This window comes from Nuphar pumila, chromosome 14 (assembly GCF_984573655.1).
Source record: "Nuphar pumila chromosome 14, dmNupPumi1.hap1.1, whole genome shotgun sequence".
NCBI classification, from domain to species: domain Eukaryota; kingdom Viridiplantae; phylum Streptophyta; class Magnoliopsida; order Nymphaeales; family Nymphaeaceae; genus Nuphar; species Nuphar pumila.
Window position 1 is genome coordinate 87,855,365 of NC_143262.1, and position 11,893 is coordinate 87,867,257.

Consider the following 11,893-nt stretch of genomic DNA (forward strand, 5'->3'; position numbering starts at 1 on the left):
AGGGATGGAGGTTCTAATCTTGAGACGGGGTGGGGGTGGAGACCCTATCCCCCGCTTAGGGATGGCAGTGGACCGGGGGAAAGCGAAGCCCCCCCCCCCCCGCTTTGAACCGGGGATGAAGGTTAAAATCCATCCCCATGCGGGGATGAAGGCAAGGATGGACTTATGCTTTCCCCGTCCCTATCTCAATCCCTGCCTTGCTCCGTCCCGCCCCATCTCCAATCCTTCTAAGGGATGACACTAGACCGAGGGGAAATGGGGCCCCACCTCACCCCTGTTTGGACCGAGGACGGAGAACATAAACGGGAATAGAGGCGGGGGCGGAGGTTAAAATCCATCCCAGTGCCCGGATGAAGGTTCGGATTTTGAGACAGGACAGGGGTGGAGACCTTGTCCCCCGCTCCGGTCCATTGTCATCCCTACCCCCGCCCCCGCCTCAGTCCATTGCCATCCCTACTCAAGGGAAGTGGTTTCCCATTACTTCTTTTCGTGTCTACTTCTAATGCAAGGAGTTTTCCTAGAAAACCTAGCTTTCCCATCTAATAAGAAGCTTCGGGTAACTATGGTTTCAATTAGCATTTTTCAATCCTATAGAATCACGTCAAGCTCAATTAATTTATATTCAGATGAAAAAAAAATCATAACCTAATCATTGTCGAATGTCAAATCATTCAGATACAGATCCATTACAAACATTTAAAACAAAATCCAATTCAATTACCAATCAGATTTGATTTCTTTTACCGATTCGGTTAAATGGATTCAGACTCAATCGGATATCCAACCAAAACCCCAAGTGCAAGTAGGGGGGTGTCAACGAGTCAGGTTTACCCTAACCCAACCCGTAACAAACCGTATAGGGTCTATGTATAATGATAAATAAGAAGACCCAATTAAGACCTAAGTCCAGACCCGAAGGCCTGATTAATACATAGATCCGGGTATAGTTTATGAAATTTTACACCAGACCTATGCCCGACTCAAGTTACTATTAAGACCCACAATTTTTCAATGTAAAAATGATAAAAAATAGTATTTTACCGGGTATGGCCCAGTCTGGTTCATGTAGTTCTTATCAGGTCTGGTATGGTTTCTCTTATAGTATATCAGATTAGACCCGGGTTCGGACTGCATACCCTATCCGAAAATTAGAGCCAAGTCTAGTTCCACCTGGATCCGAACCAAACCCGACCCGTTGACATCACTAAGTACAAGGGACTCGGCAACCAACGCTCATCATAGGGGCACGATGGTAATTTCGACTGAATCGAGGGCATCATAGTCATTTTCTCTTCCTATATAGGGGCCCCACACCCTCTTCTCTGTTCTCCCTTTCTCTCTTCAACGCTCTGCGGCTCTCCTTCTCTCGATCTAGGGTTTCCTGTTATAGTGTCCCCTTTTTATTACCCAAAACTCTAATTCATCTCTATCATTCTTCCGATTACCATCCTTCCAATCCTTTGGTTCGTCGTCTTCGTTGATCTCTTTGGCCATTTCTTCCCTCGAATCTCTGGTTTTTCCGGCGAAGAAACGCTGCCCCGATTTACCCATAAAACCCTAATCTCCATCACGATTGCGCCGCATTCCGGAATCAGATGATCGATAGATTGAAGTCGCTTCGATTCTTCCGCGGACTGTTCGCCGTTCGAGCTGCGGTTGATCCAGTGGTTTTGGTTCGGGGACGATTAATAATTTCGGAAATTATGGTTTTAGGGTGCATTTTGTATATAGCATATTCTGATAACGGATTATGTTGAGCCGGTCCCCGCTTCATCCTTTGGGATTTTGTTTCCCCTGTTTCTTTCTGGGTGTTGGTTGTGTGGTGGATAGATTGTTGGCGATGGTTAACAGATGGGGAAATCTTTTCTGAGTGTTTTTGGGTTTTAGAGAACAATGTATTGCGTCTAATTTCCTTTTATTGGTCTTTGTTGCCCGGAAAGAAATAGAATTGATTGTTGAACTGTTCAGTTACGAAGAAGGTGTAGGTGTTTGTTAATACAGTGACTCGCATGGCGAACTTGGCGAATTCTGGCAGTTTTGGCCGGAAAATTCAGAGCCCTAGAGTTGTTGGCCATCGGAAGAATTGGGTTTTGGTTCATTCCAGTTTCAAGGCAGTAGTCGTCCTATGTGTAGTGATGGTTGCCTGTTTAGTTATGGGACGAGGGTACGTTTTCATCCCCATCCTTGAACGAGCTGAGAGCTATAAAGATGCAATTCTTGATGGGTTTGAGTTGGTTGGGGAGTGCAATATTTTTAAAGGGAAGTGGGTCAATGATGACTCCTATCCGTTATATAACAGCTCGCTTTGTCCATTTACAGAGCGGGGCTTTAATTGTCAAGGCAATGGGCGTAGAGATGACGATTATTTAAAATGGAGGTGGAAGCCCCAGCATTGCGATATACCAAGGTAATTAGTCCTTTTCTTTTCTTGAGCGCCTTCGATTATTGTGTTACTTTTTAATATTTGTAGAAAATTGATTGGTTGGGATCGACAGTCTTAAATCAATGCCTCACACATTCGGTTTTTTTCTCTTTCTTTCTTTCTTTTGGTCTGGACTCAAAAATAATATTTGATACACCGTATATCATTCTCTCTTTGTTTTTCTTTTTCTGATTATCGGTTTTCAATATAATTACCTGAAATATGTATGAATGTACTATTCTTTCATCTTTTACATACCTTTTTTCCTCCTGAATATCTGAGTGTTCTTATTTTCCTTTCACTTTCACTTTCATTATGAAATCGATGATCTTTCTGGGGCTTTTATAGTCACTATTACATAAATGTGCTTTTGCATGGATCTGTCCTTAAAACAAACTGTTTTCCTTACTTTATAATCTCATGTCAATAAAGAGCCATGTGCCGATTATTTGATTGTGTGTATCTATGTTTATTTGTATGAATAGTTGTGTAAAAGTCAGTGCGTGCTATTTAATTTTTCTCCACTCCTTAAATATGCCAGGTTTGATGTGCATGGTATTTTGCAAAGCCTGCAAGGATTGAGAATTGTTTTTGTTGGTGACTCAATGGGAAGAACGCAGTGGGAGAGTATGATATGCCTTCTCATGACTGGTGTGTCAGATAAGAGTTCTGTTTATGAAATAAATGGGAACAACATCACAAAACAGATCAGATTTCTTGGTGTGAAATTTAGTTCATTTAACTTTACAGTGGAATTCTATCGTTCACCATTCCTTGTTCAAGGGAGTCTTCCACCCAGACATGCGCCAAAGAGAGTCCAGTCTACTCTTAGGCTGGACAGATTGGATAGTATCAGTAAAAGATGGATCAATTCAGATTTTTTGATCTTCAATTCTGGCCATTGGTGGAACCCAGTGAAGATCTTTGACGTGTAAGTTCTGTGCTTGAGTGGCCTTGTTCCTTCGTTTATCATTTGTGATTGATGCTTTGCACAAAAGGTTATGCACTCAGAGAGAGAAAATGTCATGAGATTTTAAAGTTGGCCTTAAAAAGTAGTTTAGATGATACACTTGTAGAAATTGTATGCCATAAGATTCTAAAGTTGGTCCTAAAAAAAATAGTTTAACTTACACAATTAGCATAAACATCTATCTCATGGAGACTTCAATCATTCTTATTGGAGACTTGATCTGTGGATGAAGAAACACATTAATGTTTTTCCGTTCACCTTTATTTATTCTTGTATTAGCTAAAATCTGAACAAATAGTGTTTCTAAAATTTTGTGCTCTCTCTCTCTCTCATGCAAGTTTTTGTTATTTTTGTCTTTTTTGTTCATTAATGACTAGATGGTTTTTTGTTTTGTTGCATTTGTCAATAATGGCAAGGTTTTTTGTTTTTTCATTATTGATGTATCATATTATATATAAGAAAGCGTATGTTCATTTTGAAGGTTTAATGTTCACCCAATTTGTATTTAGCCATCTGCTAGTATTTTGAATCATGAATAGTCAGCATTTTTTGTTGTTTTTGTTCATCAATGGAATATCATATTCTATATAAGAAAGCTTTATGCTCATTTTGAAGGTTCTATGTTCATCCAATCTGCCTGTATTTTTGAATGATGAGTAGTTGGCACCTGGCATGCCTAACTTTTCATATTTCTGGGTTAGGTGCATCTTGGAATGCATGTTGAGAACTTGACTCTCTCATCAAGGCAAGATTATGTTTCCAGCGCTATTCCCATATGCTTAAGTCCTCTAGGAAAGGATGAAATAAGGAAATGTCATATCAGAATCTATATTACCACCTCAAGAGGTGGACACAAGTATTCCCTCTCTATACCAGTAGTATATGCCACAGTTGTCCAGTTAAAACCTTTCTTGACATTGTCGTTGATGGGTTAGGAGTGCAATGAACATTCCTATTCAAATGTATTGATCAGTTACTTGCCTTGATACCTTACAATTTATTCATTTCATAAATAAGTGTATGATTTATGGTTTTCTTTGCCAGAACGTATCTCATGTAAATGCATTGGTATGTTGATAAAGCAGGATTTTTTTTAGTGTGCATATCCATATGCATGCATGTCATCTGCTTATCTTATCAAAGAAAATGTAGATTTAGATTTCAATCTGGAGACGTGGATGTTCTGGAACAGAGATTCTGAACCACATTTTCATACAGTGGCTGCTATTTTCAGGTGGGGAATTCAGTGAAGCTGGGAATGCAAATCACCAGTGCGTATAGGATGGCATTGAACACATGGGCTTCTTGGGTTGAGTCAATGGTCAACACAAATAGGACACATGTCTTCTTTCGAACTTTTGAACCTTCTCATTGGAGGTATTTATTTATATCACTTCCTTTTGTTTAGTTGGTGGCATGATCAAAATAACAATCCAAATATTTCTTCATCTTATGCAGTCTTCTTGTGTCTGATATTTATTATCTCCATCCAACTAAATGGTGGGGAACAAAAGTCATTCTAATTCATAGATGTGCATGTTAAGGACTGTGTTGTTGTGGATCTTGTGATTGCTCTAGTTTTCATGAGAAATTTTCCCATTAAATGATTTTTATAGTAATGAGGATAGGATGATAAGCCTTCCCTGAAAGGGAGAAAATTTGAGTTAATAGAAGCACCTAGGTAAGTGGGGAAGCGCGCTTCAGAAGCGCGGAACGTCGCACTTCCGAAACGCGCTGGGAAGCACCCTTTTTAGATGGGAAGCGTGCTTCCCATCACACTTCCCCCGTTTTTTCAATTTTTTTGTATTTTTTTGTATTATTTTTTTTTTCACTTTCCCCTCGCTTCCTAGGTCGCTTCCGAGACGATTCCCGATTCGCTCTTAAGTGGTCCCACGCTTCTCACTTCCTAAAATTTTGAAAGTACCTCGCTTCCGGCTCCCGCTTCCCGCTTCCTCAACTGGCAACCATGGAGAAAACCCTGTGTGTGTGTTGGGGTGGTGGTGTGGTTTGGGGTAGGGGAGAGAGAGAGAGAGAGAGAGAGAGAGAGAGAGAGAGAGAGAGAGAGAGAGGTTACCAAGTCTCTAGGAGGTAGGGCAACCTCCATCCCCACCCACCATCCAAGCTCTCACAAGCAAGGCAGAGTTATTTTGAACCTACATTTTTTCCTTTCATGGAGGTTGGAACCATGAACCACTCCATCCCATCTGTAGAAGGTGATATTACTAATATTTTAGCCATCATGGGACTGCTAATGTGGGCTGGTAGATATAATTCCTGGACAGTTTGAGAAAAATGATGGAAATTCTTCAAGTTGATCTGCAATTAGAATCTCTTTAATTCATTATATGAACTGCTTGAGATAAAAGGTGCCAATGATCCAGTCTCCAGTTTGTTTTTCATGGCTCCTGTTTTTGTCCAGAACAAATATGAAAGATATCACCGACACACAAACAGTATATCTAAGATGTGAAACTTTTAGGCGTAACACATTATTTTGCAATTGTTAAAGCCAGTATGTCCTTTGTTTGCTATTTATTGGTTATTGAAGTGTTGATAAAGAAGTCTCATGGAGCAAGGACACAAAAACCTGTTTGTTCTTTGACAGTGATTTTCTACAACAGAGAAGTTGCAGTGTTACTCAGCATCCTATGATTGAGCCAGGAGAATTTGCTCAGAGCCCACTCTCAGAGATTGTATCTGAGGTGGTATCAGAAATGAGCGTTCCAATAGTGGTCCTAAACATAACTTCCATGTCTGCCTTCCGAAGTGATGCACATATTGGCAACTGGAGCGATACACCATCTGTGGAAGACTGCAGTCATTGGTGCCTTCCTGGAGTGCCTGATGCCTGGAACGAGATTCTTCTCTCATATCTACCAAGGAAGAACATAGTTTCCCCAAGTTGAATCAGTTGATGATGGGAAAAATTCTTTTGTATTCTTCAATACGTGCAGCCTTCCCTGCTGTGGTAGGTGACAACCGAGGGCCAATGTTATGAGGTTTTCTTTGGCAAGAAGCACGTACAGCCACCAACACAAATTTGAGTTGCTCTCTTATTAAAGGGTTGTTGCTTCACGGTTGCTGCTTCCCCGAGTAGTTTTTTCAGTCATTCTTTTATCAAACACACATAACAAAGTAATGCTAAGATTGTTTTATTTGTTATTTTGATGTATATGTTCCTCATACAGATCTTTTTTTTTAAATCACCATTTGTATCTTCATCAGTTAGTCACTGATGTGTCTTACAAGTCATCAAAAGAGAGGGACATGTTTTGTAGTTTCTGTAGTCTTTGGTTTCAAGATCAAATACTAAGAGCAAGAACATCACATTTTTTCTAATTATCCATGCATAACAATGGTATGTTCTGGTATTCCTTTATTTGTTGATTGTATTCTTGTGTAGGGTCGTAGGGCCCAAAACAAGCAATTGAAGCCTTGGAAATGCATTGCAAAGCAAAATATGACACCCCATCAAATTCTTGCCATGGAAGGCAAGATTCAAGCCTCAAACAAGTAACCAAGTGGAAGCCACAACTGCTGCTCAATTACAAATAGCCCTCTTTGCATGCACTTTCTCTCATCGCAGCAAATACACATTCTCCTTTGCCATGGCTTTCCTCCAACCTTACAATTTCCCCACTTTCACTGCACCACTGCTGCCTCTTTGGCCACCCGAGGCATCACCACCTCATGGCAACATTCACCCAACTCCATCATCACCAGAATCAAAGGCACCACCTCCACCACCTTATGTATTTCCACCACCTATGGTTCCCAACATCCCTCCACCCTCCCCTGCTCCTGCACACCATTCAACAGTCATAATAGTCGTGTTCATCTCCTTGGGAGGATTCTTCTTCCTTGCATTTCTCTCTCTTGCTCTCTGTTGTTTCATCAAAAAGAGTAAGAAGAGGGTGGAAAAGTCAGAGATAATCAACATGGAGGAGCACTTCAAAATCCAGGAGGCTGTAGCCCCTGGTCGTCATGGTGAGCAGACCATTGTATTGTCCATGGAGGAGGACATCAAGATTGAGGAAAAAATAAAGAAGGATGAAAAACTTGGTGAAGCTGGTGAAGGGTCAATCATCATGCATGAAGGGCCTTATCATTCACATAGCCATGATCTGCTTCATGTTCAGCATAAGAGTTGAATCACATGGATGCCAGTAAGTACCCTTTATTATTTAAGCCTATTGTCCTTATTTGTAATAAACAAGAAAAGAGAGTTTATGTGAACTCTTGCCATTCACGAAAATTGTATCCTCCATCTACTTTATCCAGAAGTGAATAAATGTTCTCAGCTTTTGTTGTCTAAGGAAAGCCACTACGCATTCGTTTTGGTACTTTGTCAGGCATTATTCCATTGAAACAGTCCACCTGATATATGATTGATTTACCATTTTAAGGGTTTTATGATTAACTTGAGAGCCCCCATTTAACTGATTGGCTGATACTGGATTATTTGGTCCAACTCACTCTCAGAATGTCTTAGCTAATAGGCCCGCTTCAATCAGAATCAACCTGACCTTTTTCCATTCATCTACCTGTACTCAAAACTAGGGGTGGCAAAATCTGACACGACCCGCCAACCCGCTTCTTAGCCGGGTTCGGGTTTGGCTTAAACGGGTTCATGTCGTAAACGGGTCGATGAGTCTAACCCGTTTATTAAACGGGTCGGGTTCGTGTTAGGGGCATGCCAACCCGGCTGACCCGTTTAATAAACGGGTTAGGCGGGTGGGTCAACCCATTTACCTGAACCCGACCCGCCAACCCACCCACCAACCCGTTTACCCGATCCTGACCCACCAACCCGTTTACCCAATCCATTTATTAAACGGGTTAACTGTGTCGTGTCGGGTTAACCGTTTAATAAATGGGTCGGGTTCATGTTTGCCACAGCAGACCCATTTAATAAACAGGTCAGGTTCGCGTTGAGATATGCTGACCCACCAACCCGGCCCGATTGCCACCCCTACTCAAAACACTAGCCAGGCCCCTTTATCAATATTTTTTTTCTGCTCTTAAAAGCAGGTCAGCGGTTCCTGTTTTATTGACCTAGGCCTGATGGATCTTACCGCAGGCATAGGAATACCAGATACTGGTATGAAACTCTTCTTACGAATCATATATAGGAATATCAAATACAAAAAATATTTTTTCTGAAAAAACTTAAGAAGCTTACAATCACTGCATTTCGTACGATAACCATCAGTCTGGTGACAATAATATTTTCAAGATAAGCATTTTCTCTTTTATTCCCCTTTCTTTTCAGGAATAAGAATTCAAGACAAGAAACACTCGTGTGTTTTTTACCATCACATAATTTTTCTGATGACTTCCTTTTCCCCCGTCATTTAAATCACCTACCTTGCATCCACGGAATAGCTTTGAGACGGTAAAAACACACAGCATTACTCACCAAAAACCTCTGCATGAGCAGGATCCCTTGTAGAAATGATGGAACCGGCTTGAATCTCGAACGATAATCTCATGGTCAATAATTTGAGAAATAAATCCCATGGCAGAATGACAGTCGCCACAAACCCGAAGATTCTTGGTAATCCTAATTGGTGCTCCAGGTACTGCTTCGAGGAGTGCAAAAGCAAGTGCAAGCTTCTCACTATGTTCAGAGAGAAGTGAATCCTTCTCTTCATCATCCACATCATGGAGGGCAAATCTGGTTTCTGAAACATAACCAATCTCTTTGATCCTTTGGAGCAAGTCCTTAAGCATCATGTATATTTCCACTGATCGAGGGTGCGACCTGTCTCCAACAAAGAAGGTAATGGTACCACTCTTGCCTTGTACCCAGCTGCAACCAGGTCTCTTTTTTATCCCTGAAGACTTCATCAGGCCTCTAATTCTTGCCACATCTTTCCAGCGGCCAGCATTGGCGTATATGTTAGACAGCAGTGTAAATGATCCATCATTTCCATCTGAGTCTAATTCTAACAGACGCTGTGCAGCATATTCACCAAGTTCAACATTTTTGTGAATCCCGCATGCACTAAGCAATGCCACCCACACAACATGGCTAGGTTCCATAGGCATGCTTGCTATAAGCTCTTGTACCTCATCCAAGTGGCCAGATCGGCCAAGAAGGTCAACCACGCAAGCATAGTGTTCAACTCCAGCAACCACCCCATAATCTCGAGTCATGCTTTCGAAATACCTGCGCCCTTGATCCAACAGTCCAGAATGGCTACATGCATAAAGTAACACAACAAAGGTTACATCATCAGGCACAAAGCCGTCTCCTTGCATCTTATGAAACATGTCAATGGCTTCACTGCCATGCCCGTGCACTCCATAACCAGTCATCATCGTTGTCCAAGATACTGCATTTCTTTCAGGCATCTTGTCAAACACTTTCCTTGCTGTTTCTATGGTCCCACATTTCGAATACATATCTATGAGGCAGTTAGAAACAAACAAAACTGGATGACCACTATTTCGGAAAACAAATGCATGGATCTGTTTGCCTTCACGCAGTGCTGATAAATCAGCGCAAGCCATCAAAGAACATGATATAGTAAATGAATTGGGCTTGGCTTGAGAATGCACCATATGAGAGAAGAGTCTTAGAGCATTGTTGGCATTACCATTTTGAGCATGACCGCCAATCATGACAGTCCATGTAACCACATTCCTGTCCAATGAAGAGTTAGAAATCCCTGTTGAATCGAACAAAATTTCTGCAGACTCCATATGTCTGCACTTGGCATACATGTCGATAAGAGCATTGTTCAGCATGGCATTTTCTTGGTGGCGGACACTATCTGGATAACATTTGACAATATGACCGTGTACTTCCTTCCCCTGAACCGAAGCTCCAATAGAAGCACATGCTGAGAGAAGTGATACGAGTGTGATAGCATTGGCCTTTGCGCCTGAAAGCTGCATCTTCCGGAAAATCATCAATGCCTTATTCCCTTGTCCTCTCTGTGCATAACCAGCAATTACTGCACTCCAAGTTACAACGTCGAGTGCTACGTTATCCGCCTGCATCTCATTGAATAGCTTGAGTGCACTCTCACAATCTCCATTCTGGGAATAACCAGTAACCATCGCATTCCAAGAAACCACATCCCTTGTTGGCATCCTATTGAAAACCTTGACAGCTTCTTGCATCAGCCCACATTTGCAATACATATCAATAATTGCATTGTTCACAAAAAGATCAGAAGAGAGCCCCTTAATTATGGCAAAACCATGTATCTGTTTCCCACCTAGAGCATATCTCAGAGAAGCACATGCAGGAAGAACATTGACAAGACTTATCCTATCCGGCATAATTCTGTTATTGCCCATACTTTTATCATTCTCTTGCATCCTCGAGAACATCGAGAACATCAGTAAACCAGTCTCTGGATTACCAGCTTGAACATAGGCTGATACAATCGAGTTCCATGAGACAACATCCCTCTGATTAGCTGGTATTTCACTGAACACATCATAAGCATCCTTGATGCATCCACACCTTGCATACATGGCAATCAGAGCATTATAGACAAACACATTTGCCACAAAGCCATCACTAGAAATGCAACGATGAATGTCTTTTCCATCATCTAAGGAGGATAATTCACCACATGCTTTCAAGACAAAAGGAAAGGTGAAATTATCTGGCTTCACCCCAACCTTTAGCATGCGTTTGTAAAGGCTGACTGCATCTGCAAAGAGGCCGTGTCTGACATGTTCCTTGATAGTAGTATTCCACCAGAAAACAGATAAAGGTTGGGAGGAAAACTGACAACTCGACACAACAGAGCGAGCCTCTGATAGACCGCCACATTTCAAGTACATATCTACCAAACAGTTTTGGATTGCAGGATTGGGTTTTATGCCTAGATCCAGTATTTGTTGATGGATTTGTCTCCCATGAGACAAACACTTGCTTCTGATGCATTCCTTCAAGAGAGATATCATGTACCCTTCTATATTGGCTATAACTTCCTTCACATTGTCCTCCACAGAACATAACCACTGACAAGATAATGTTGGGGATGAAGAGGATGAAGAATTCTTCCGCCATAAATGGCTACGGCAATAGCAGGAGTGGAAAAAGAAAGGCTGCTTTTTTACCCAGCTGAATGAATGTATTATCATGCCAACTCCTGTCCATGTTCTAGGCCTGCTGAAGTGACGAACCTACAAAACAGAGCCAGTGTTGGCTGGTTTGAACCAGTCTTAAATGCATGACACTCTCTGCATCCATGGTGTCTCTGTAACAATGAACAAAATTTGCATAACTCAGAAAATATAATATTAACAGTAACATTGCAAACTCTTGTTTTGACTGCCATAGTGCTAAATGTCATTTTTCCACAACAGACAAATTAATTGGACGCACTGGGCGCATCCGACCTATGTTCGACGATTGGGTGTTCGATCATATGTTCAATCATGTTTGTATATATATATATATAGGAAATGAAAAAATACCCACTAAAAAACATGCCAAACCTACCCAACGGAAAAAAAATAGTATTTTTTTCAAA

At 41.3% G+C, this 11,893-nt stretch overlaps 1 protein-coding gene and 1 pseudogene across 3 annotated transcripts; one reads left to right on the top strand and one right to left on the bottom strand.

The window, feature by feature from the left end:
* Positions 1-1,328: 1,328 nt before the first annotated feature.
* On the top strand, positions 1,329-6,895 carry TBL7 (TRICHOME BIREFRINGENCE-LIKE 7). Of its 2 annotated transcripts, none has more exons than XM_089987430.1 (4): positions 1,329-2,407; positions 2,964-3,353; positions 4,611-4,769; positions 5,998-6,728. In XM_089987430.1, the coding sequence occupies exons 1-4, from the start codon at positions 2,010-2,012 to the stop codon at positions 6,296-6,298; spliced, it is 1,248 nt and encodes a 415-aa protein (XP_089843556.1). In that variant the 5' UTR covers positions 1,329-2,009; the 3' UTR covers positions 6,299-6,728. The 2 variants fall into 2 exon arrangements, with proteins under 2 accessions (XP_089843556.1, XP_089843557.1); XM_089987431.1 differs by lacking the exon at positions 5,998-6,728 and adding an exon at positions 6,796-6,895 and having other exon boundaries at positions 1,865-2,407.
* A 1,740-nt stretch (positions 6,896-8,635) lies between these two features.
* LOC149817283 (pentatricopeptide repeat-containing protein At5g16860 pseudogene) lies at positions 8,636-11,538 on the bottom strand (annotated as a pseudogene). The gene has a single exon (XR_016427580.1). The product of XR_016427580.1 is annotated as a pentatricopeptide repeat-containing protein At5g16860 pseudogene (transcript).
* Between the last annotated feature and the right edge of the window lie 355 nt (positions 11,539-11,893).

Coding starts and splice junctions, on each gene's coding strand:
- TBL7 (XM_089987430.1), top strand. CDS start 2,010: ATGGCGAACTTGGCGAATTCTGGCAGTTTTGGCCGGAAAATTCAGAGC. Junction 2,408..2,963: donor CAGCATTGCGATATACCAAG/GTAATTAGTCCT, acceptor TAAATATGCCAG/GTTTGATGTGCATGGTATTT. Junction 3,354..4,610: donor CCAGTGAAGATCTTTGACGT/GTAAGTTCTGTG, acceptor ATTTTCATACAG/TGGCTGCTATTTTCAGGTGG.